General features: G+C 41.8%; 1 protein-coding gene across 1 annotated transcript; it reads left to right on the forward strand.

Annotated features, from left to right (window-relative positions):
* Window positions 1-662: 662 nt before the first annotated feature.
* LOC128853977 (uncharacterized) lies at window positions 663-26,051 on the forward strand. The gene is made up of 4 exons (XM_054083354.1): window positions 663-962; window positions 4,270-4,667; window positions 22,499-22,768; window positions 23,758-26,051. The coding sequence occupies exons 2-4, from the start codon at window positions 4,563-4,565 to the stop codon at window positions 24,034-24,036; spliced, it is 654 nt and encodes a 217-aa protein (XP_053939329.1). The 5' UTR covers window positions 663-962; window positions 4,270-4,562; the 3' UTR covers window positions 24,037-26,051.
* Window positions 26,052-27,285: the final 1,234 nt, after the last annotated feature.

Below are 27,285 nucleotides of genomic sequence, written 5' to 3' on the forward strand. Positions count from 1 at the left end.
GAAGCCTGTGCCTCATCTCTTGTGTTTCAAGAGGACTTCTAGAAGGATGAGAAGAAGCATTTGAAGCTCTTCACTTGGGTAATGCTGCCTATTAAGAGCAGACTTTCTTGCAGGATTCTCTCACACAGGACCTAAGCCACTCTATACCGTTAAGTCCCGTGCCCTTTTTTTCCTTTCATGGGGTCCAGACTAGAATTATAGAATTGCTTTTTTTTTTTCAGGAGTGACTATAGATAAATCTAAAAGAGAGCATTTGACTATTAAGACTCTGCTAGCGTACTTAATGTTGTAAAAAAAGCTCTTTTTCTCTTTTGCTATCATTTCACCACTTTTGGCACAGTCATTTGGTTAGAAAGATGCCTTGCACTATTTGAATAAAAGGAAGAAATCAAGGAAGGACTTGTTTGAATTTCAAAGTGGAGTCGCCTTTACAGTTTGATGTTGCGCTACTGTCTTACTGCTCTGTACCACCTGCGAAGCCATCATCAAGGCTTGATGCTGTTTCTCCATATATTTTTTATTTGCTAACTGACTTCTTGGTTCCTTAATCTTGATTTACAGCTGTTGAAGTGTACTTTATAACTCTTGGGGAAGAACTTTGCAAGTCCTCTTGATGTCAAGGCATTAATTCTCCATAAATCTAGGTATGATGGGCACTTTCTAGTTTCTCTTAGTACAGAATTTTGTTAAACCCTTATGAAAGTTGAAGGCTATTTCTGGTGTGTATTTTTTTTGTCCAAACTAAATATTTTTTGCCACTGTTCCTGAACAAAGCGCTAGTTTGAGATCTTTAAGTTCTGTAGGAGGATCTGCTGCAATCTGAACTGATTTAACTTTATTTCTCGTAGGACACCAGTAGCCAACAGATTGTGGATTTGTTTCCCTTTCAGATGACCCTGTTGGTGATGCTGAGGAGAAGGATGAATACTCTTGAGTGCAGACAGTGAACATTGTTTTTTGATGTAAGAAAGAAATGCAGATGAAGCAGTTCAAGATTTAGCAGCGAAAGAGTTCGCTTGCTTCAAATGTGCCTAGTGTTATAATGTAGTCCTTGGATACTCTGAAATAACTTGGGTTGAAGTTGTTAGTCGTTTTATTTCGTGTGTTACAATATGAAGCAAATACAGAGGTCTGCATTTTCCAGGAACTCTACTGTATATGAAATCACTGTGGTGTTTTATCGAAGCCCTCAGTGTTGTGTGCTACAGTCTCTCATTCCTGTTATTTAGCACAGGGACTGTTTGGTATTAATACGGTATGGGTCTACCTTCAGGTTTTCTTTGGAGGTGGTTTGCTTTGGAAATGACATGATCAGGTCAGGAGACAGTGACTGCGCCAAACAAAAAAAGATTACTTACAATACAGGTATTTCAAATAACTGCAGTTACTTCCCTCCCTGAACCTTGTGGGCTGCTCCTGCCTGAGGAAAATGTAGTTGCATGCCTTAAGTGTAAAGAAGACAACTCTAAATCTTATTTCCTGCCCCAAAAAAGGCTGTGGATGCTGAGAAATGTGGTAGGAAAAAGGTTCTGAATACAGTATTACATTCTATACAGGGTTCTATACAGTGGTTCACAGCTGATACATGCAGCTAGGAAGTAATTACCTTGGTCTTAGAGAAAGAAGTCAATTTGGAACAAATATATTAAGGTATAGAGGAAGTGTACAGTTCTGATTAGAGTGGAGCAGGAAAGGAATCTAATTTAAATAACACAGATGAGTACAGTTATCTTGTTATTTTTATAAATATCCTTATTTTTTTCCATCATGTTTTAAGAGTAATTTCGGGAGTGGATACAGCACATTTTATGTGCTCAAAATTTCTTCTCTTTATGTAGTAACATATTTGCTTAGTCTTATGAAATTCTAGAAGCAGGAAATATTATAAAAAATACAAATATTGAAGGTTTGTGCATGGATTAATAGTTTTGTATTTTGGAGGTTATTTTTTGTCGTGACTGTTTAGTGATGTACAAGAGCTCAGTCATATCTTACATGAGTGCACTGAGGCCACCACAACCATTGCTATGCTCATACTTCTGTATTTTTAAAAGGAGAAGAGAGTCGTACGGTTTCCTACCATAACACTGTTATGATCTGTTCTGAAGAAACTTAAGTTTTGCTCAAATAATTGCATTTCTGAAGTATAAGCATATAAGAATATTTTTTTTGTTTACTTGCCACGTGGAATGAGAAAGGTTGCTCAAGAAAGTACCCGAGCTAGATGAAACAATTTAAAAACTTTGAGAATGCAAAATTTAGGAAAGTGAATATGAAGCTGAAAAGCAAAGAGATGAAGCTGTAGGGTTCTTCTTGAATTCTAACCTTTCTGTATATGCTTTGTAATAGACTTCAAAAGCATGATTATATACTTTTAAAATATGGAATATATATGAACCTTTCACAGTATATATATAATACTTTGCATTTTCTTTCCGGTATGTTTGCATGACTTAGTTTAACAGGTATAAAAAAACAAACAAAAACAAACCCACAAATGAAATCTAAGGAATTTCTTGGACAAAAAGAGAAGTGTGAATGTTGCTTTTAACTTATAGCATACTCAGCCAGGTTTGCCACATGGATGTTGATCAGTTAGCTTGTAAAACTGATTCAGAGACTTGAGAGGGAATTAACTGCCTGCCATGTGTATATGAGTAACTTGAATGCGTTCTCTGCCTTATTACTTTGTGTGTCATGTGGCTGCAGTTCAGTGTAGAAAGAGTGAAGTACAAGGCAATAGAAGTTATTTACTGATGGCAGCACAGAAGTCTGTGAAGTTTAGCTTTCTCTGCTTCACATGTATTAGAAAACATCCTTTCTTGCAATGATAAGTAATGCGTATTAATGAAAGACAGGATAGTGAAATAATTTCCTGACAGGCTGAGTTGGGGTTGTTCAGCCTGGAGAAGAGAAGGCTCCAGGGAGACCTTATAGCGACCTTCCAGTACCTGAAAGGGCTACAGGAAAGCCAGAGAGGGGCTGTTTACAAGGGCATGGAGTGATAGGACTGAGGGAATGGCTTTAAATTGGAAGGGATTTAGATTAGACATTAGGAAGAAGTTCTTCACCATGAGAGTGGTGAGGCACTGGCACAGGTTGCCCAGAGAAGCTGTGGATGCCTCATCCCTGGAGGTGTTCAAGGCCAGGTTGGATGGGGCCTTAGGCAGCCTGATCGTAGGAGGTGTCCCTGCCCATGGCAGGAGAGTTGGAATTAAGATGATCTTTAAGGTCTCTTCCAATCCAAGCCATTCTATGATTCCATAACTTTGTAGTGTATCCTTGATATGTACTTGGCTATAACTCACAAAATTAATCAACTTCAAGATGCTCTGAATTTTTAAATAATGTTACTTTAATAGATTACATGTATGACTAGGAAAATGCTTTTATATGAACTTTTAGGCAAGATATCAGTGAAAACAGCAGTTCCTTTTGTACAGTCCCCATCCTTGGAGAGGAACCTATCCAGTGTATGCTTGGAAGGACACAGGTTTGGGTCCTTTTCATAGAGAATGCTTGATGGAAAGCACGTGGAAAGTGAGAACAAAGGAAGTGAGAATAGAGAGGATGTTGTTTTTCAGCTAAATTACCTGTGGCCATGTGTGCTATACAGACACATCTCCATCTTTTAACTGCAAAAAAAGAGGGTTAATAATTATATGGAATGTCCAGTCGTGTTTTAAAAGTGCATTTTCACTAGCATTCAATTAAATTAAAAGTAGTTTTCTGCAGAGAACTGAGGTGTTTTTCAGCAAAGGCTTTTTTTATATATATATATATTTGAGGAGAGATTCTTGCAAGAATTACTTCTTTCAGTAATAAGTATTTGATCTTCTTTCAGCTTACCTAAGTAAGCTTACCTAATTATCTGTCTAGGTGTATCGGTATGTTGCTAAAGATTTGGATCAAAAAAATCATGTGAAATGCAACAACTAGAATCCGAATATTTATATAATGTTAATGGTATTGATTGTTCTTATATTAATGACCAAATTAATTTTGGAAAAGGATGGTGTTTATTAAAACCTGAAGACCATTTAGGATTCAACAGTAATGTTTTAAAATAAGAATTATGTGTACTTCACAATCCTGTATTCTTAGAAAGAGCCTTTAGAAGAACGGTTAGTTTTTAGCTTATTTAGCAGAAGCCAAATCAAAGTATTTTTTTGCTTATTATTGTCTGACATACTTGACCAGCTATTTCTTCTGAGCTGTACAATCAAAAATAATAAGTCTATTTTTTCTTTTTTTTTTCTTCCCCACCAGAGAAGCGCTGCCATCTCCACTTCACAAAGAACTGACCACATCATTTCATGATCATATCAGGGCAATATAACTGCAGCCTTTCTGTGGATACTCCTGGCCTCTCCCTTGCCTTCACACTGCATTCTCACCATTTGTCCTCCGTAGACTTTGCTGTCATACAGCCTTGTGGTGATGCAGATCAGCTTATGGATTCTACTGGAAACTTCCTGTCTTTTTCTTGTGCTGTGGAGTTTGTCTGTCGATCTGACTTGCCTTGCAGCTGCAAGTGCTGATGCAATGGAAACGAGTCTGAGATGGACGTTTCTTCTGAGGGTAGAGGGCCAAGGCCAGGAAAGGACAGTGAGCTCAGATGTGCTTATGGTTACTATGGAACTGCGCTCTGGATCACAGACCCGCTGGTAAGTTGCTGAGCAGGGATATCCTGACAACTCAGTTGTATTATTTTCTCATGTCTACTTCTTGTCTGTCAGTTATCTGCTGGATTGGTCTTTCACTGCCTTCTACCCTTTTAGTCTATGTCTTACTGAATCCAGGCAGGATTCTTCTTATGCCTCATGAAAGAGTGCCAAAGTCACAGGTGATAACCCCCAACCAAATGGATAAATTACATCTGTGCATGTAGTGATTCTTTAGCTGAGGTTGGAAACTTGGCATAGTGGCTGACATTTGCTATTCTGTTGAAGCTGCAGGGTAGCTCTCATTTTAGTGGGTGTGTTGGTGTTGTGTTGATGGTTGGACTTGATCTTGGGGGACTTTTCCAACCCTAATGGTTCTATGATTCTATGATTGTACCTAGACAATCCTTGACTGCAAAGGAGGTTTGTATAGGTATCAGAAAGAGATATTTTTGGTTTTATATCCTCTGTCTTAGATACTTACGCTAATATTTACTCTTCAAAGCACACAACCTTCTGAAACCCAAAACCTCAAACCAGAGTTTAAGTAAACCTCAGTGGAGAAGCAGGCATAGATTCCCACTGGCTTCCTCCACTGTCACAAGAGAAAATTTAAAAAAAATATTCTTTTCTCTTTGTACACTCAGTACTTAATTTAATTCCTTATTTTCCCTCCATGCACAGCTGTAGAATTCTAAGCATACTGAGGAAAAGCAACTCCTAAGTAATTTTCAGACCTAAGTGAAGCCTCCTGCCTTTTGAAAGAAAAAAGAAAAAGAAATTCTTTAAACCTAATGGAGAAATATAAAATACTTGTATTAAGAATAAAGATACCTTTCATAGGTACCTGCTATCCTGATTTTGTAGCAGCCTAAGAGTTCATCAGTTACAGCATCCATGCTATATAATTCTAGTTGGGAATGGTCAAATGTTCACAGACACTGTGTGGATAACTCCTTAAGCATAGTCCCTACGTACCTTTTCAGATGTTTAAACAATAAAGATTAGGAACTAGAGTGAAAAAAAAACATGTAGTTTTCAAAATGTAATGGATAATGGAAATGGGGGGCCCAGGTCATGGTCTTCTTCCTGCCAGTGAAGGGCAATGACTTGCAGAAGCACATACAGATCATGTAGATCAACACCAAATTGTGAAGCTGGTGTTGTAGACAAGGATTTGGCTTTTATGACAGTAGGACCCTGTTTGAGGCTCAAGGACTTTCAGAGAGTGATGGAGGAGGAATTTGGCTTTTATGACTCGGGGACCCTGTGTGAGAATTGAGGGCTGTTGGGGAGGAATGCAATCTGCCTGACAACATAGGCAAAGAGCAGCATCTTTGCTGATGGGCTGGTAAACCCAATGAGGAGAGTTTTAAACAAAGAATGATGTGTGAGAGAGACAGCAACCTGCAATTAACTGAAGGAAACACAGGAAAGGAGTGGAAAATGAAGGATGTGGGGATCATGGGATCAGGAGACACCTCAGGAAGAATAAAATAGCGACAGAAGGCCTATACCTCAAGTGTATGTATATGGACAAATGCTTCCAGCTTCGCCAACAACCCAGAGGAACTAGAGCTGTGTGTGGTCACAGAGTAACACTGTTGGAAAAACTGAGATGCAGTGGGACAGCTCACATGGCTAAATTGCTGTGATGGACAACTCCAGGCTCTACAGAAAAGACAAGGGGGGAAGACGAAGGGGAGATGCTGTTGGTCTACAGGTGAAGGAGCAGCTTGGATGCATGGTACTTCTGTAGGATGTATAACAGTCTGGTATGAGAGCGTGTGGGTCAGGATCAGCTATGTCAGGGTGACATCGTGATAAAAATTTGTTGCACAGGTCCTGACCAGAGTGGAAAAGCCAGTAAAGCTCTCTTTAAACAACTTTGAGAAAGTCTGTATCATGGATGCTAGTTCTTATAAGGGACTTGAACCTCCTGACATCTGATGGAAAGGGAGCCTGGCAGGATCCAGTTAACTTAGGATGTTTCTGGTGGGAATCAGGGACAGCTTCCTGATACAAAGTACTGGATGGGCAATTGAGGTGGTGCACTGCTGGATCTGCTGTTCACAGACAAGGAAGAACTGGCCAGAGATTTGATACCAGTGTCAGACTTGGCTGTAGTGACCATGAAATAGTGGGGTTGAACATCCTAATGGGGGGAAGCAGCAGAGAGAGTACAGCCCTTACACTTCAAGAGACCAGACTCTGAATTATTCAGGTAGGTAGGATCACATGAGAGACAGTTCTGAAGGGTAAAGGAGTTCAGGAAAGCTAGCAAGTTGTTAAGGATTACTTGCCAAGAATGGACTAGCCCAAGAAGATTTATCAGGAAACTGGCTTGGCTAAACATGGCACCCATGACAGCTCCAGTGCAAAAAAGCAGTACAAGAGAGATGGGAGGAGGGGAAGGCTGCAAAGCAGGAATTTAGGAACATTGCAAGTGACATCAAGACGATGAGAGTTGCTACTGCCACATTAGCAGAAAAAATCTGAACAAGGATAATGTGGGGACTGTTATTGAGTGGGATGGATGGATTAGTGACGGAAGACACACAGAAAACTGGGGTACTCAGTGCCAACTTTGTCTTGTTCTTCACCAACAAGGTCTCCCAGACCTCTGTGATTAGTGAAAGGGTTGAAGGAGTAGAATAACTACCATCAGAGAGCGCTGAGCCAAGAGTTACTTGAAAGAACTCAACAAGTCCATGAGATCCTATGAGCAGCGTCCCAGCGTGTTGTGAGAACTGGCTGTTGTCCTTGCAAGACTGTTCTGTATAATGCTTAAAAGATTTTGGAGATTGAGGGAAGTCCTCAGTCACTACAGTCCCCGTCACTTTCATCAAATAGAAAGTTTAGAAGGATAGCCCAGATTTTCCCTAGTCCTAGCAAAGACTTAATCTTTATAGTTCTGATAAAAATGATAAAAACAGATATTGAAGATGGACACTTCAGTTGTCACTGACGTTCTATAAACTTAATATTGACTTTGAGGACAGATTATTTTGGAAAATTAAAGAAATGCAGGGGGATGTACAAAGAAGGAGCCTTAGAGCTCCTTCAGTTCTCCCTCTTTCAGGAGAGTTTCCAAATATGTGAGACATTATCAAGGCTCAGTGATGCAGTTGCTACAGACCTGAGTTGGCCCAGCAACATCCTGTGCTGTTTTGTTCTGCAGAACGAGGAGGCCAATAATGACCAAACGAAGAGATTGGAAAAAATCAGCTCTGCAGCTGAAATGTCTCAGCGTGTCCATAACACACATATGGGTACTGTGTGCACTAAAGAGATAATGTAATGGCCTTTCTGCTTTGGCTTAAAGGGTTATTGCTCTCAGCTAACCATCTCCCTTCATCTTTTTGTTGAACTATTCACCTGTGTGATTTCTAAAGCAGAAACTAGTCTGTGAAACAGTCTTTACTAGTTTTTGTATGAACTAGAGTAATGTCCAAGTGTTTGGTTCTATTGTTAAACAAAGCATCGTGGTGTAGACTGGGTACTAACAAACAGAAGGCACAGAAAAAAAAGACAGGTATGGTTGGATGGAAGGTGGTAATCACATTTTTCTTAGTGAAACAGGATGCAACCCCCCCTCCATGTGTAGCCTATGTGGACCAAAATATTCCTGTCTGAATGAGTCCTTCACCACATGTCACTTTGGGTTCCTTCAAAGACTCTGCCAATGTGCATTAGAACGTTAAATGGTATTCCTTACGGTTCAGATGTTTTCCTGCATAAATTCAGTCTTTCTATGGGAATTAAACCCAACATTAGAACTGTGAAATACTGTTTTCCTCTTTGTTTTCAGATGCTCTTCTGCTCTGTACCCAACCTACTGTTCATTATTACTCCTCCTCAGCTTCTAAACCAGCATTTTGGTTTCAAAGTGAACATCAGAAATAATTGACAATATGGAATATTACCTTCTCCTAAAAGAAAAGATGATGTAGCTAACTGCAGGTTTGGATTGACACAAATAAACCCATAAACAAATGAAATGTTCCTGGTGTGCATGTGAGATAAGTATGCATTGGAGAGAAATCGTTAGGCGTGTGCAAATTAAATGTGGCTTTTATTAGTACTGCTTGCTCAGATGTAAGAGATTTTTTTGTTACAGCTTTCTCTCATGTCTGACTTCCCGAGGATCTCAGAGCTAAAACAATTTTCAGAACTGGAAACTGAACAGACTTTACCCAATTTAGATTGTGCTAGTCTCCGTGGTGTCAGCTGCAACTGTAGGAGCGCAAAGCGCTAGAAAAGATTAGCATGAAAGGCCACACTCTTGTGCTGCAGGCTTTGGTATACATTTTAATCTGTACAATGAAGAATTCTGACTCCTCTTTGAATTGTGGTATACAGATTCTTATAATGAATTGTTTAACTCACTGTGGATGCAATTGCATTTAAAATGACCCATACTCTGACATTGCTTTTTGTGCATTACTATACTGTACCATTTGTCATAGAATGGTTTGGGCTGGAAGGGGCCTTAAAGATCATTCAGTTCCAACTCCTCAACAATGGGCCGGGACACCTTCCACCAGATCACATTGCTCAAGGCCCCATCCAGCCTGGCCTTGAACACCTCCAGGGATGGGGCATCTGCGACTTCTCTGGGCAACCTGTGCCAGTGCCTCACTACCCTCACAGTGAAAGATTTCTTCCTAATATCTAATCTGAATGTTCCCTTTTTCAGCTTAAATCCGTTATCCCCCATCCTATCCCTGCACTCCCTGATAAAGATCCCCTTCCCATCTTTCTTGTAGGTCCCCTTTAGGTACTGGAAGGCTGTTATAAGACCTCCCTGGAGACCTTATTCATTTTTTAATCCCCTTGTTATAAGATACTTTTAAGTTGCTCTAGTTTCAGCAACACATTTCTTGGGTAGACAGTACCTCTGTCATTACTGCAAAGAAATTTGTCTGGGAGTTGAGTTGATCAGCCCACTCACAGAAACACTGCTGTGTTACTTTGTGCAGGGAATACTGGCAGCGTGTGGGGAAGGTGCCAGCCACCTCTTGGGCTGCAAACCTTACTGGAGTTAATGTTTTGCTCTTATCCTAACATAAGGGTTATAAAGCATGGTTAGGCTCTGTAAATGACGGCGTGCGCCACACGGGGCTGTGCGTCTGTGTGCAGCCCATGCCTGGGCAATACGTCCTCCCTCAAGATGAAGGATGTGGGATGCTGGATGCAGGACACAGAGCACCTGCTGCCATGTCGCTGCCTACATCCTACTTGCTTCCTGTGCTTCTTCAACCCCAGTGGGGCTGTTGGTCCCTTTGCCTCTTGACTTAATCTGCTGTTCATTTAAGCTCTTTTAGGAAGAGCTGTAATGTCTACCGAGACAAAAATAAAATATCAGATGGATGGGGAACGATAACAGTGTTGTGGTCTTGCACACATGACAACTATTCCGCCACAAAGATCTCGATTTCCTGTTACACCAAGGGCAATTTTATTTCTTTATTGTTCGCTGCTGCCCTGACCCAGTTTTGCTAAAATTATCCATCAGAGGGAGCTCCAGAGCAATTTATCAGCGGATCGGCTTTAAGGCATAGCTTTTTAACATGTTAAATACACTATTATAAAGTAAAATTACATCAACGATGGGTTCAGAAATAGCTCTGGGCTTTTCTCCGTATTATGATGAATTGCTTTTAGCCCTGCTAGGACTGAAGTCCTAACAGTACCCAGAGTCTTCTGTTATAAAACACTCGTTTTTCTTTGACGCTCCTCCCTGCTGTGCAGTTATCCCATTCCCATGGCATGTGCACTATTTACAAGGATGCTTAAAATATTTATGTAATCTCCAAAAAATAATCACTCTTTTCTTCTCTTGGTCATTACTTCTCTTATCTTGATAAGAAAAAACATTGAGTAATTTACAGAGGAAGCCTGCCTTTCCCATCATGGCATTGGAGAGCTGGGCTGTAGCTGAAACCCCCTAATGCCAGCCTGCTGTGCAGGGGAACCGCGCTGAGGATCAGCTCTAAGTGCAAAGAGGATTGTACCACAGTCCACAGAGGCTTTTGGACACAAAAGAGGTGCGGCCGCTGGCTGACGAAAGGGCTTAGAATCTCAAACCTGTTGACTGCCAGAAGCTGAGAGAGAAAAGCAGGGCCACAGGTCCTGCTCGTATGGCATTTGCTGCTGGCCCTGGCTGCTCTTGCCAAACACCCCAGGGCAGCTTCTTGGCCAAAGTGCACACAGGGGAGGGTGGTGAGTGATACACGGTCACACAGAAATGCACAGGAGAGAACCAGTGAGGTGAAAAGATACATAAGACACCAAATTTCAACCCAGGTTAAGCTTCCCCAAGTCTGAGCAGAGCAGGAAACCTGAAAACAGAATCCAGGTGTGACTGCCACTGCTGTGGGAAATCTGTGTGCAAGACAGTGGTATCGCCTGGTTTAGGTTGTTTTCAGCATTGACAGTGCTTTCTTTGCTATTGATGGGCAGCAAGACAATGACTGTACTCCAAGGTGTGGCCTTTAGATGCAAGCTGCTCATTTTCAGTCAAATTTGCCCTTGAAATCCCCAGGAATTTAGCCTAAATGAGGCCATGCACTACTTGACTTACCAAGGCAAAAGCTGTTTACAGACATGAAATACAAACAAGCCCTGAAACTTCTGTCCTTCTTTATTTTATATTGACTTGCTGTGGTCTGGGCCAGCTCCAGCTTTTTTTCTTGCTGCACTTATTACTCAAGGCTATGATGAAACTGGATAAGCCAAATGACTGGCTTGACCTTGACATGGTTATAATATGGTTGAAATTAGAGGGAAATACAAGCATACTGCCTTAACCATGGGAATCTGAAACTTTCCTGCTTTGCTTACAGTAAAAAAACTATCAGAAATCTTTAATTCTCTCACTTTCAGACTTCTCTGGTACACATCCATACTAAGGTGCTGCATAAAACATCAGGAGAAAGAAGTCAAAAGACTTTCATAATTTGAGTTTCTGAACCTGTCAGTGGGAAAGCCTTTGAAATTTAAATTCCCACTAGAAGCCCAGGTAAAGATGTAATGACATTGAAAATGGTCACCAAATGCAGTCACCGCACTTGGAAGCAGATGCTGCTTTTGAGTAATGATCTCCTCTTGCAAGACAAACCGACTAAGTAAGTGTGATAAATGATCTTAGGCGGGACCGCTGGCATAGTCTTCGTTGTGTTTTTGAAGCAGCAAGAAAGGGTTCAAATGCCTATGCATTTACAGCAGAACTGGAATCATCTACTCTTGTTTATGTCGGCACGTTTATGTCCAAATAGCTGAAGATTCCAGTTCTGCTGATAAATAACACAGACAGAAAATTAAGCCACTATTGCTGGCTTGCACAGAGTAGTTTACGTGCTTTTGCAGCAGCTGCAGGATGCATTCTTTACACTTAATATAAACAAACAGATATGATCCCAGCATAAAGGAGGGCTCCCAGGATGCGAAGGCAGCTGGGTGCTGCACACCCGCCCCTCTCCCAGGCTGCTGCCAGGGCTGCCTGCGCTGGAACTGCCCAGCAAAGAGAAAGCGGGCGCTGGAGCCTTTGATGGCTGCTGGCCTGGGCCGTATCCTGTTCAGATTTCCTAAAAGTGGCTATTTTATTGTTTGGTTGTAAAGTGGTGACTGATTAGATGCAAGTGGGTTTGTTTAATTAAAAAAGAAAGAGGCCAGTTAATCGAGTTAAAAATATGTGCTTTATGGGAGAAAATGCCAAAGTTAATTACCGTTACCATCTGTTTCATCAAAATGCTCATTCGCTTTGAATACCTCTATTGTCAGGGCTGGTTTTAATATCTTCCTCAAATTTATTCCAGTGAGGAGGTACATTAAAATTAAATTCTGTAGTTCCCCGTGATCTCGAGCGGACAACAGAATTGTGGTGTCTGCAGTGATCTTATGATGCTATTGCTTTTGAAGGAAATATTGCTGTGGCTTTAATCACCGCAAGCTTCGCTTTGTGCACAGGAAGCTTGCATGATTTTTTCCAGCGATTTATTCAAGGAGGTCTTTGTGTATGCGCTTTTGTATGAGGCAAACTGCAAACATGAATGGCCTTCTTTTCCCTAGTATCTCCTTTCCACTACCTGACCATGATTTAATTCCTGCAATATTAATTCTCAAAAGCCCCATGAAGAACTCACCTCTCCCATGGTAATTACACACACACACACACGTACGTAAACACACCTTGCTCTTAAAAGCTATGTCACGATATACGCGTTAGCTGTCTTGAGAGTCTTGCGCTACACTTCAAAAAAAACAGCCTGGAGGAACTGAGTGACTGGCTGTAGCATGAGCTTTTACCCCATGAAACCGTTTGCAGCACGGGGCCATCTATCACAGGCTTGTGCTCTACTGCCTGCATTCACTGAGGGATGCTGAGGGATACCAAATCCTGCCTAGTTTCCAGGAGGATTGTATTTGAAGATAACATTATGTATTGCTATTGGTCAATAGAAAAGGTCAGACTAGTGCTTGGTGATAGAAACAAGGTGGCTGTGAAGCTGGCAACAAGAACACAAACTTATTTTAACAACCCATCTGTCTTATTATATGCATATTCTCTGAAACATTTGTTTGGCTGGCAAATGAGAAGGTATCACTTACTGAATGCTTATCATTTCCAGGGCTCAACGGAACATGTGAATTCATGTCTACTGAATCCTATGAATTCAATGAAAATTCAGTGGAGGTTTAATCTGTTTCTGGACGGAAAATTTCTTCCTTCTGCCTACTTCAGAGAGAAACAAAAAGCATCCTTTATTGTTCTTAGTAAAAGGACTGTACTGCTACCGCCCAACATACTGGAATAACGACTCCTTGAAAATCTTGCTGCTCTTACATCTTGGATAAATACTAACCTAATGGGAGTGATAAAGAATTAGGCAGTAAGATTAGAAAGAGAGATTGTTCCTGAATCAGTCCATTAGGATTAACCAGGCTTTGTTCCATGGCAACCTGGCTAAGAATAATCATGACTGCAAATAGTACTGTTCCAGTTTCTTGGGTGGAGCACAGAGGGAAATCACTGGTCTCCAAATGCAATTGTTAATGTGTTTGGTCGTTGTTAAATGTCACTGTGGATGTACTTCAGCGATTCAGTTAGACTCATTCTTTTTGCCATCATATGTGATGCATAAGGAGTTTGAAAACCTGCAAGCAAGCTGGACTTGTAATGTTCTTGTATTTTCAGGTTATTTTTGGTGGCACTTGATTTCTGATTTTAGCAGTTGAGGTTGACAGTATTGTCTCTCTGACACCTGCCCTGAGTCACTGATGGCATACGGAGGCGTGAATGGAGTCTGTGAGAGAGATGTGGGCTGGAGAGGTCAGACTGGCACATTGGTGGGTCCTCATGACAAACCGGTTCTCAGGAATGTAGATCTCCAGTGGAGGAGAAGTTCAAAACATCTTTTCTGTTCAGTCATGATGCAGTACGCACATATCCAGTTCCTGTTCTGGGTGCAGCTGAGCTGCGCCCAAGAAAAGGAAACATTACCAGTGAGCAATTTGATTATGTTGATTTTGTCAAGGAAGAATCTTGAGAATCTTTAAAAAATCATAAATCTTGCATTACTTTATATTATTTTATATTACTTTATATTTTTGAGGGGTTTAATTATTCTACTGTACATTTATTCTACTTCACGTTACAATATATTTTTATTTTAAATGTATCTACCTGTCTAATCAGTGCTTGGAAACTATGGTGCTTTCTTAATCCACCAATCTAAGTTAGCCTGACTCATTTTACGTATTTGATTATGGTGGCATTGACATTTAAAAATGATGATGAGCATGAATTTAATCGCTTCGCTGCAGGCAACACCAAACTTAAACAGGGTTCAGGTAGCATTTATTTGTGTTTGCAAAACCATGGAAAAACCTTCTGGTAGAACAAAACCCCCATGTTTACTGGCCAGTGGTTTAATGTGTATTTCCAAATGGTCTCTTCTTTCTCCTAAAAGCAGCCAGTGCCCAGGAAGAAGATGCACGCGGGAATACCACTGCTCTTCGGGGAAATTTTCCTGCCTCTACTGCTAACACACTTTCCCAGGGCTGTTAAACAAGCCCAGCTCTTCTTGGGACCCAGTAGCCTCTGCCTTCAGGGAGTCTGGCTGATGCTGAAAGCAGATGACATCTCATTTAGCTTCGGCTGTCTGGCCTGAGCCTGCTGTCCAGGTTCCTCTAACAGTCAGTGGAGAGTGGTGGGTACCACCAGGAGATGCCTTGGACACCCTTGGATTCCTCCCTGAATCTCTGCCTTCCCTTCCCTGGCTGCAAAGGGAACGCAGGCAACCAGCCAAGATCGGACCCAAATGTATAAGGAAGGAGGGGAGATGATTGCCAGCCCAAGTGATCCAAACATAGATTCATTGTCATAAAGCACTGTCTATTCATCCAAAGGGATGAGGAGTGCAGAAGAAGGGATAAATGGAGTGAAGCTCACACTTACATTTCCCCACTAACTTTAGCCTCTCCTATTGAGCTCTGAGAAGATACTTTTGGTTGGATTGTTCTCATTCTTGAGTTCAAAGAGTCGTGCTTTATTATGAGTGATTCTTCCAGGCAGTCAACACCAGGTGGTGTTGACAATTCCCCTCACAGACACAGAGCATCTTTCAGGCTTCAGCCTTCTCTCTCCTTTGTCCTATCTCCAGATGTGGGTTCTCACATGCCAGGCATTCACCAGGGCATTCCCCAGCTCAGACACCCTGCTGTTTTGCAATGGGCTTGTGGTGGTAACTCCACCTGGCCTTGCCCTCACTGCCTTTCCCATTTTTTCCCTCCAAAACCCCACCTCTAATTTAACTCCTTACAGCTAGATTGGATAGTGGCAAAGTCATAAAAATTACAGCATCTTTATGACATAATATTCATACCAGCCACATTTGCTGCATGGTGCTCAAACTCTTCAAACATACAGTTTCATTGAAGAGAATTCTGGAGTCTACTTCCTTTTAAAGTAACTGGAAAAAAATGAACATACAATTTGTCCTCGTGATTGTGCACAGCCCCATGTGCCTTTGGGAATACAGGAATTCTACCTCTGAAGGCTATAGCTGTGTATAAAATATCTGTAAATCTTGTGGAGAAATGACAGATAGCCTTTCTAGGCTGTATCATTTGGAAACTCTTATGCAAGTTTGCAGAAAGCCCGTCTCACTGGTTGCAATCGTCAGGCTATTGCAGATTACCTGTGCAAAGCAGGCTCGTTGCACACACAGTCAATGTGTTGGGCACAGGCACAGGTCACAATCATAGAATCATAAAATCATAGCAATAGTTAGGGATGGAAGGAACCTTAAAAGATCATCCAGTTCCAGCCCCCCTGCCATGGGCAGGGACATTCCACTAGCTCAGGCTGCTCAAAGCCCCATCCAACCTGGCCTTGAACACCCCAGGGATGAGGCATCCACAAGTTCTCTGGGCAACCTATGCCAGTGCCTCACCACTCTCATGGTGAAGAAATTCTTCCTTATATCAAGCCTAAATCTGCCCCTCTCCAATGTATACCCACTCCCCCTCATCCAATCACTACAAGCTTTTGTGAACAGTCCCTCCTCAGCTTTCCTGTAGCCCCTTCAGGTACTGGAAGATCACTATAAGGTCTCCTCTGAGCCTTCTCTTCTCCAGGCTGAACAAGCCTAACTCTCTCAGCCTGTCCTCATATGGGAGGTGCTCCAGCCCCCTGATCATCTGTTGTAGCCTTCCTTTGGACCCGTTCCATATCCTTCTTACGTTGAGGATTCCAAAACTGGACACAAACTTGTCCCATCTGACACTTTTCACAAGCAGTGTAGTAAGCTGAAAGAGTAATATGTGTGTGATCATGATACTGAGATTCCCATCTGCCATCCAATTTTCTTGTCCTGGTAGGAGCATTGTTATGTGCCATACTTTTTTCATTGCGGGGGGGGGGGAGTATACACTGCTTACCAGCTGTGTTTTGATTCCACCTCCTGCCCCTGTACTGCATCCTCAGGTATCTACAGCTCTCAGAATGTCTGCAGATTCAACCAGTTGAGACTGAAATACTTTTCAAGATACTAGTTTAGGAAATATTTATGTAGGAACAACAAAGGTGAAAATGCAGCCTCTGCTGTCCTTTGGCTGGAAGCTAAAATGAAGTTTGTCAGTGGGAGAGACGAGCAGATGCTCTGCTGGCCAGCACTGGTGCACAGAGCTGTGCTCTGGGGCAAGCCACAAAGGAGAGGATTGTCCAGCCCAGAGCAGGTCAAACTCAAAGCACTGCGGCAAAACCATCGTGAGCTTAACAAAGTACCCTCCAACCCCACCGGCTGCTGAATAGCGGCCCTGAGCAGGAGCTAGGACTTCTACTGATTACCAAGAGCATTTGTTGTTCTTCAGACTCATTTTTGTTTCAATTTTTAGACAAAATCAACATCCAGGCCCCTTCCCTAAGTTACAAGAATCTGTTCGATGCTTCTTTCTTTTTTGCCAAGCTCATAAAGAACACCTCCTTTTTAACGCTTTGCAGGAGAGCACTGATTTCTTTTCCAGAACTGATTTAATCTGTATACATAGAAGTTTGATATCCTGCAGATGTTTGGCTAGATTCTAATAAAACAGCCAGAGTGACCCACCATGGGAATTTTGTCATAATCCTCCCAAGAAAAAAAATGTTCATCCCCAGGGATGTGTCATAGGTCAAACAAAAACTGTCATCCTTCCTCCTTGTTTTGAAAACACCCATCACCTTTACTTTTATTTACAACAAGTAATGTAAAAGTTTTTTGTCAGCAATTTGTCTTTTTATTTATGTGCTGGTACAGTAACTAATTATTACAAGTTCCACACACTGCTAATTTTGCCATGATGGTGTTTCTAATATGGCAACTTTCATCTGCTGACTAAACAAGTACAGTATTGCCTTTTCTCAGCATGGCCATGAGTCAAAATCAAGTCGCTGGGATTTGAGGATCTTAAGACTTGCCTGTACATGGTTTTTGCATTAGTGCAATTAGACAAGTTGAAGTCAAAGCAGCATAGCCCCCAAGCATGGGTGAAAAAGCACTCTTGTTAAAGTGCTTATCAGCACAGCTCATCTAAATAAATCCGATGTAAGAAGCAGCCAACGCTAGAATAGCTGCACTGGAGTGCACAGAATGAATGTCCTGGTCTGGCTGAAAGAGTTTCACAAAATCCACCACTGTGACAGTGTTCCGAGGGCAATTTTTCTGACAATGCATGTGTGAGATTTTAGAAAGACCTTGTGGGATAAGAAATTGGACATCATACTGTTCATTAAGAATGTGGGATTTTTCCCTCTGCCTCCTTTCAGATCTAGGAATTACAGGCTTGGACTCTGAGCCACAACGCGGGGAACATCCTCCTTTCCTGTCATCTCAGACCAGACGATTAGGTACAGGAAACACGTTCTTTGACTCATACACCAGTATCAGTATTCTGACACGGACGCTTGTGCAAGGGGCTCATCATGCAGAAACCTCATCATAGGACCTTAGTAGGGTAGTTGCCCTCTACCACAAGCACTACGGCATATGACGCATCTCCTGTGTTGCGGGGGGTTTGTTTGTTCCCTTTTTCTCTTTTTTTAAAAAGCCTGGTCACCATGTGCTGATGGTGTAGGTACAGAATGTGTTTGCTTTGGCAATGGAAGCAGCTGAAGAATTTCCCACTTCTTCCCCCAGCCCAGCTGCTCACTCTGTCCCTTTAGGTTGTGCTGATGCAACTGTTTGCATGCGGGTAGCGTAAGCCAGGTCAGAGAACAAACGATGTTAAAAAGTAACCTAACAACAAAAACCCACCTGCAATTGCAAGGAAGACAGGAACTTGTGATTGGGACAGGAATGCACTGCCAAGGGAAAGCAATTCTTTAATAGAGCATTACAATAGTAGTTCATACAGGACTCCGGAAAAGAAGTACGAAGCAGTCTATATTAGGGGCAAGAAGGGTTAAAGCTACAAAAAATGTGAAAAACAATTGTTGAAATAAAGCAAACAACTAAGATGACATTTGGAATTACACAAATGTATTGTCATCCACTATGAGTATCAAATGTACTTCCTCAGTCTGTCTAATCTAATAAAAACACAGAGCAGCATGTATATCTAAAAAAACTCTCTACTGAAACAATGCAGATACCCATCTTACCCTGGGGAGATGATAAGGGAAAACAGCAAACCAGGTATGACAGCTCCTAGAGGCATCATTTAATGCATGGTTAGAAGACATTCACATTCCACTCTGACGAGTAAAACATACCAGGCAGAGGAGAGGTGAGAAGAGGAAAGGATAGGAGAAGAGAGAGGCGTATTAACATTGAAAGTTGGTTGCTCAAAGTGTTTTCTTTTCCTTTTTTTTTTTTCCATTTAAAATAGAGACCATGTGAGTTCAGCATGAAAAAAATAGAGGTAGCATTAAAGTTTCATTTTGGATGCTAAATTTACTGGAACAAATGTGAATGCTTTAATTGCCACTGACATATTTAAAAGCAAGTCTTCCTTCAACCTGTTTTTTTTTGTCTCATAGCAAGCTGTTATGGTTTAAAAATCCCACCTCTTTCCAAACATACACAGCATTAAACCAAAAGACTCCCTGCATGAATGCTTGTTTGAAGCAGTAACTTGAATCAAATCAAGACTCTTTTAGGGAACCCCTAAGGCTTTTGTTTTGTAGGAATTTGGATAACAGAATTTTTTCCATGACTGATGATTGATGAATCTACATGAGTTAATCCTACTACTCTGAAGTGCTCTTGGCAAGAAAAGACAGGCATCAAAGTTTGATGTGGCTCACAGTGTGGATAGAAACCAAACTGTCATCTGCTTTTAACAGTGACTCTTCAGGTCCTGGTTTGCCCACTTAAGGTAAGAGAAGAGAGAACTTCAGGTTCTGCAGATGTGAAATCTTCCTCCTGTGACTAGAAACAACACTGGCTGCCCTATGGCTCTCTGGTGTCTTTTCACTTTGATGTTAAATTAAGCTAATGGATACATAATGGGGCTTCTGCCATGTTTTAAGTGCTGTTTGGATGTAGTCTATACAACAGCAACTTCTAAACCAGCTTTGCTCTAAAAAGAAGAGGATTTAACATGCATTTTTATCTCATACTAAGAAAAGGTTGCTGAGTAGTATTAGCCAAGGAGACAGTGTTTGCATTTGAATTATTTTTCTGCCTTGAGTTTAAGTCCTGATTTAATAACAGACTTCCCAAAAAACTTTTTGGTGTAATTTTCCCTGTCATTGCTGGAAATCTCATGAAATCATAAGTGATCATATTTCATAGGCTGGGCGATGAGATCTTGAAGGAGTTCCTGAGAGATTTTGGCTGTGCTTAGAAAAAAAAATGGGAAAACACTCCCTTATTTCTTCGGCTTTGATGCGGGTTGACTGCTTCGTCAGTAACAGAGCCTTTGCTCCTGCCCCTAGTGCTCTGACAGGAGTGACTGCACCTAGTCTACCTGTTTCCTTCCCTTCCTTCTCTTCCCTCTTGCTGCCACTTTCACCTGTGGAGCTAGGCTTTTAATACCCAATGTGCTGTTCTCTTAAAATGCCCTTCAATCTGTCTTGGCAACTTTTCATAGAATCATAGAATCATAGAATAGTTTGGTTGGAAGAGACCTTAAAGATCATCCAGTTCCACCCCCCTGCCAAGGGCAGGGACACCTCCCATTAGATCAGGCTGCCCAAGGCCCCATCCAACCTGGCCTTGAAGACCTCCAGGGATGGGGCATCCACAGCTTTCCTGGGCAACCTGTGCCAGTGCCTCACCACTCTCATAGTGAAGAAGTTCTTCCTTATATCAAGCCTAAATCTGCCTATCTCCAGTTTGTACCTGTTCCCCCTCATCCTATCACCACAAGCCTTTAGGAACAGTCCCTCTCCAACTTTCCTGTAGCCCCTTTCAGGTACTGGAAGGTCGCTATAAGATCTCCTCTGAGATTTCTCTTCTCCAGACTGAACAAGCCCAACGCTCTCAGCCTGTCCTTGTATGGAAGGTGCTCCAGCCCTCTGATCATCTTTGTAGCCCTCCTCTGGACCCGTCCCAATAGCTCCATATCCTTCTTACATTGAGGGTTCCAGAACTGGACACAATACTCCAGGTGGGGTCTCTCAAGAGAAGAATAGATGGGCAGAATCACCTCCCTCAACCTGCTGGCCACGCTTCTTTTGATGCAGCCCAGGATACAGTTGGCCTTCTGGATTGCAAGCACACATTGTTTGTCTGTGGTGTGCAGGGAAATATTTAAAAACCCATCAAACAACACATTTCAGCTGTTGACCTCAGCAGTTCTTAGGAACTACATCATTTCCCTGACACTCGCAATCCAGTAACTGGAGAGGACACAAGCTGGCTGGCTTTCGGCCAGGGAACTGGTTTCTCTGCACATCTCTGCAGTCGTTCCAGTCCATTGCCAGAAGCGCCACGGGCAGTTTCAAAAAAACAAAGACATGTTGAAGATGCTTTGGTCTTTGCAACTGTATGCCAAAGAGAGGCAAACGACCTATTGCTGCTGCTTTTGAGGAGTTAAGTTGCAGTTCTGGGAAGTGAACGAGAACTTTTTCTGATACTTTTGCACAGGCACTGTTGAAAACGGTGGTAAAGTAGTGATTTGTTTCTTTCCTGAGCTTCAGATCAAGCCCATATTCCTGAGAGGGCTCCATGGTTTCCCCATCAAGCAGACAGGCACTCACTTATGTGAGCTAATGGTCACAGAGGAAGAAAATTCATGTAGAATGAAATACCAGTTTACCCAGGGGAGAGGCATGTACTCCTCTGGCCATGTGAATGATAGACATTTTTGTGGATCTTGTACCCTTTGTGTGTTTACTCATACAACAAACTGACTGGAATTAAAATTCATTAATAGAACATTTCTCATTGACTGGATATTAAAAAAAAGAGGCACAACTATGACTTCACAAAAACATATTATATGCCATCAGAATACAGTGGGGCGACATTTATTATGGAGGTAAAAGAGGCAACGTATTTACTCTTACTTCAACCACATGGCTGTTGACAACTCTCTTTTACAATGTAACTCCCTGGTAGGAGATTGGAACTAGATGATCTTTAAGGTCCTTTTCAACACAAACTATTCTATTATTCTATGATTCTATGATTTTAGATAGATCTTGATGATGCATTCCAGCCATGGCAGCACAGTTATTACTAAATAGCAAGTGTCATTGCTTTAAATTTGTTGTTGTTGGGACACGTGCTTGTATTTCTTCACTCATAAATTTAGGTTCCTTCCCTGCAGCAGTGGTAAGCACTTGAATCAGACGGAATTCACCACAGTAGTTAGACAGGGGTGTGTCAGAGAGTGAGTTCCATGTAGGAAAGGTGCCTAGTTCTCTGCCATGGGTGACACCGCTAGGACAGTCACACCAGCTCCTGCTGCAGAGAAGGCAGAAATAGATAAGGACGCACACCAGAGCAGTTTTGTAAATGAAGTTGACACTCTTTAAAGCCATAACCTGAAACTACCAAAGCCAATAGTACTGCAGCCTTTTGAAAATTTTTATCTCGACTTCCCAGCCAAATATTTTGGATATTAAGCCAAAGTCTGAGTTCCCTTTTTTCTTTCTGAGTGGCAAACATACCAGTCTGGCTGTGCAGAGTAGCAAGCCAGGGATCAAGCTTGTCTGTCTGTGACCATGGTAGTTTGGTGAAGGAGGAAAATGCAATCAAAGCTGGATGACAAATGTGTCTTACACATAACAGTTTTTTCTGCTTGACTTCCTTTCAGTGGAAGTGGATAGCAGTCGATCCCTGCATAGGAAACACTCACTGCCAGCTATGCAATAAATTGTTGTGGTTTTTCTTTTACAGGATCTTAAGACCTGTTTGTTGAGCATCCCTCAAGTCTTGTTCAGAGGAGAAAAGTATTTTCTTAGAAGACTTTCTACGTTGCTTTTATCAACAATCACATCATGGATTATGCAAGCCATGAGGGTGGCATCATGTCTGCAAGAACCAAGACCCTTGTCAGAATTGTCTGTGTTGTGTGTATTAATTATTTTGGATGTCCTACTTGAGATGTTACAAATCCAGCATTTGGTATTATTTGGCACTTTCTCAAATCAAAGCCAGCAACGCAAGGTAAGCGTGGTGGGAAGGGTTCTTTCTGGGACTGAAAACACAGAAGAGAAACCCTTCCTAGTCTCAGTTCCTCTGCCTGTATCCGGGATGGTCAAGAGAGTGAATGAACTGCATAAGGGCCTACTTAGCTCTAAGATGGACCATGTTTCCAGAAAATAAAGGTGAAAGTTGCTAGCCCATCTTTGCTGTGCATGTGCAACATATATATTTTCAGACCTTTGTAACCTGGAAATAGCAAAAAGCACATTTCATGCCAAACTGCAATTCTTCCCTCCCAAGGATGGTGACATTGCAACCTTTACATACATTTTTAGTGTGGAAAACAACACTTTGTCCTTTGGTTTTATTCTGTAGTGCCTGATTTCCCACAGCTGACATGAGAGGAAACACCCTCCCCCCCTGCCCAAAGCCTCAGATTAAATCAAACTGAAGTTAGAGAATGGAAAATTTCAGACCATCTGTTCAAAGTTATAAAGAATTGAAACCAAGATATTTTTCTGGCCAGAGCTATCAACCATATCTAAAATAATTAGGTTTAGTTATGTTTCTTTTAAACCATGTTCCTGTTTTTCCCCATACTAATACATCTGTGATCTAGAGTTCCAAATACATTGGAAAAGGCAAAACAAACAAACACAAAAATCCCCTTCCTGCAAGGGTGAAGAGGGACAAAATACTTTTCCAGAGCCAGAAACAAGGGTACCACTCACAGTGAAGAGAAGCTACAGCTGCATAAGCTTACAAATATGGCTTACACTCAGATGGCACGTGGGTTTCTTGCCACCTTTGCCAGCAAATTACTTTCACCTTCCATCCATAGCCCTTTGACATGAGTATCTGTGGCTTCATTATAGTCTCGGAGGAGTTAACAGCACAGAACATCCAAATCCTCAAAAAGGGAAAGAAAAAAAAAAAAAAAAGGCTTGGAGTTTTTAATCTTCTGCATTTTTTACATTTTTTACATATTTGCGGCTATGGCTGTGTAACAGGTGACCTGCAGTGGAGTACTTACATTTAAATGCTTCTGTGGCTATCAACTCAGCAGCTTCACCCTAGCAGTCAGCAAACCTCAAACTCCATTTCCATTCGAGAAAGTCTGCCAGGGTGAGGATGATTCCCTAATTACCCACATCCTCAGTGTATCACCATTAGATAACACAAGGAAATGTGTTCATGGCTTGCTGCTTCATCAAGCTGCTGTAGTGATTCATTCCACTTCCGCTGGCACTGGGATAGCAGAGAAGCCCTGGCTGACAGCAGGGACCTGAAGGAGATCGTCTTTACCATATGAACCTTTTTCACGTGGTGTCTCTCTCATTGTGTTTGCGCAGATGAAAGTTTACCCTCTGCTGCCCCAAGAAGCCTGCCCTCCATTCTCATCCCAGAGCAGATGTTTGTGGTTGGGTCAGCCTCTCAAACTGTGTGGAAATGTATGTTTCTTGAACTTGGAGGCATCTGGGAGCTGACACATCACAGGGGGACTAGCTGGACGCCAATCCCTCTCTGGAGCAGTAATACCCAGTTCCCAGTGAATCCTGCTCCTGGAGGCAGGAGAGCTCTTGATGAATTTCTTGCAGTCATAGGGGTATTTGCCTAAAAGAAAAGAAGCTGGGGTGCGGTGCCCTGCTCTGAACACTGTTCATGCCACAGTGGTTAATTGTTCTTTGTGAGATCCTCCATCTGACTATGGCCATCTGAATGCTACCTGCATCCTGCCAGCCCAAGACTTGGACTCCTTCTGCGGTCAGGGAACAGCAGCTGCATGTAGGCATCTCCAGAAGACGTTTCATCTGTCTTGCTTCAGACACCCACCTCCGTACAGAAAGCCTAAGCAACCATTTTTGGATCAGATCATCAAGCTCTCAGAAAGCTGTACTTAAGCAAGTTGCATCCACCCCTCTATATTCAGAAATAAATCTTGTGTTTTTCTAAAGGCGTGAAAGAAGGTTTATATCATGAACTATTTCTGCGTTTTCATTCGATTCCATCGCCCCAGTATCACTCCCTGCCACTCACATGTAACCTGTCCATGCTTATAGCATTACGATTGATGAAAGACTGTGTGCATGCGTGTAGTTTCAGGATCTGTCATCTGCCTGTTAACAAATGTGATGGGTGAATGAATTACTGGCAGTACAGCTTAGTGCTCAGAGTTATTTCAGGGACTCGTTTTTCTTTTTGTAGGATGCATCCTATTTTGTATTACAGATCTGCAACACCATTTCTTACGACTGCAATACATTATTTACTTGAATAGCCTCTTCAAACTGCCTTCACTGGACTTCTGTTTCTCTGCAAGTACATTGCCTGAAGAGGCAAAGAGCTATTCAAATGTGTCATGTACTTGACAACTTCTTTCCCAAGAGGTATGCCAGTCTTAAGGATTAGACTCAGTGTGTGGAAAAGTGTTGTGAGTTTCCCGCAGGAAGAAAAACAGTTTGGTTTGCTCAGACAGTGAGGCTTAGCATTCACTGCAGCAAGAAATATAAATTTATGGTTTAGCCCTAGTAGCAGCATGCCAGTTAAGTCCATAATAAAACATGGCTCAGCTGTTCTTTGTCGGTAGTTCAAGGCCAGATGGCGAGGCGTTATGCTGACCTGCATCAAGGGAAATATTGCACTTTCATCTTTTGTACTGGCTAGCTCAGGGTCCTGCCAAGCTCCTTACTCCTCAGCCTCCTTAACTACCACTGAGCAGGCTGGTCGGCTGTGCGTTTGAATTCTCAGTGCTGCTTTGTCTGTCTTAATTCACTTTGCTGAAAGGCTCCCTATCCCTCCAAAGGGTGTCTTCTCTCATGCATTAGCATTGCAGCCTCGTCTGCTCCACAAAGACGCCTGAAGATGACTGATACGTGTTATACATAAGCAAATAAAAACTTGAACATGTAATTCTAAGTCCTTTGATATTAACCATGTGTACAATGTAGGGGAAGTGAGTTTGGTTGTAATTCTTGTCACAATGAAAGAATTCTGAGCATTCTACCAGTAATGATTTTCCTGCAGCACTTACTTCATTCATTTAGTCTGTGCTGGGGACACAGACAAGGATGAGAAACTAAGAGGCGCTAAGCTGACAAGAGACATGGAAGAGAGACTTTAAGGCACAGAGTTGACTACTCAGGGGGAGACAGGCAGAAAAAACAGGCACTTGGCCTAACAGCTGATTGGGAGGATGGTGTTCGACTAACACAAACAGAATTATTTAAAAGCAATTAAAAGCTACAGATTAAAACACCTTTGATAATGCCATCATAGCTGTGTGTGCCTACAAGGAAGATGCGCACTTAGGAAGACAACTGTCAGCTGTGCTCTTCAGCAAAGGAGAAGCAATCTATTATTTCTCACCAAAGGTTTTCACCTTGACTGAAAGGGGTGGATTTTTTTCCTTTGTCAGGGCTGGAATCTCTGAAAAATACAAACATCTTAAAAAGGGAGACAAATATTTTCTCTCTGGTTAGTGATATTAATATATGAGTAGTGTAGTTTTGAAATGTTGTGGGAGTTCCTTACCTTACATCAGCTTCACAAGCGAGGCATTTATCTAGTGCCAAAGCAGTCTGGCATGCCAGCCTGACTTTCACAAAGCCAATGTCCTTGGTATTAATTGTATCTCTCTTGGGATGTTGGATTTTTTTGGGTTGTGTTTTTTTTTGGGTTTTTTATGAATAAGCTAAGTCTGCCAAATAATGTTTGTTTGTTATTGAACTTTCCATACTTAGGAAAGGAGGGGCCTTTTTCCTCTTTAAGGACATTTGTTCACTTCTGAGGGTTACTCATTTCCAATATGCTGGCGGGTATCATACGAAACAGGTCTTAGCAACAGATTTTCTATATCTGACTCACAAGAGGTACTATGGAAAGAATATAATGTTCCTCAGAAGGAATTAGAGTTTTCAGTTTAGGACATACGCAATGTAAAAACTAGCAAAAAAAGTGGTGATGTCACCATTTTCTTCACATAGAAAATGTGGTCAAAAATGTGTTGATATTTTAAGAAAACATATGAAATCTTTAGCATGTTCCATTATATTTCCTATTTGCACTGGTAGTGACTTGTTTTGAAGCAGTACCTCCTAACTTCTGTAATAATCCTATTGTTTTTAATACAAAGTAATAAACAACCTGAGGTGCAATTCCCTGCTGCACAAGTACATGGAACAGTAAACTACCATGAGTGGGAATCAGTTCAAACAATCACTGCATGAATACCTTTCTGTGTGAAAAGCCTGTCTCTTCTGCAGACTCCTGTTTCAGCCTGTTGCTGTGACATTTACTGTGGAGATGCTGAGCCATCGGCTGTAGTTTGATCTGGCAGAGGTAGTCAGAACTCATCATTTTCCCACTCTTCACCATCTCCTTGTTCTGTCGCTGGCAGCAGTAGCCCAGGCTGGCTGTTAGCTGCTCAGGCTCACACCTGAGTGGCCTCTAAGCCAGTATTTAGAATTCATTTGACCTCACTTCCAGGAATAAGGATGGGTAGAATCAACATTCCCCAGCCTATGACTGGCTCCATGAAA

This window comes from Cuculus canorus, chromosome 1 (genome assembly GCF_017976375.1).
Source record: "Cuculus canorus isolate bCucCan1 chromosome 1, bCucCan1.pri, whole genome shotgun sequence".
Taxonomy (NCBI): domain Eukaryota; kingdom Metazoa; phylum Chordata; class Aves; order Cuculiformes; family Cuculidae; genus Cuculus; species Cuculus canorus.

Bases quoted from the DNA above. Each gene is read 5' to 3' on its own strand.
- LOC128853977 (XM_054083354.1), top strand. From the start codon at position 4,563: ATGGACGTTTCTTCTGAGGGTAGAGGGCCAAGGCCAGGAAAGGACAGT. The intron at 4,668-22,498 runs GTAAGTTGCTGA...TTTCTTTTACAG, and splicing joins TCTGGATCACAGACCCGCTG to GATCTTAAGACCTGTTTGTT. The intron at 22,769-23,757 runs GTAAGCGTGGTG...GCTGTGTAACAG, and splicing joins ATCAAAGCCAGCAACGCAAG to GTGACCTGCAGTGGAGTACT.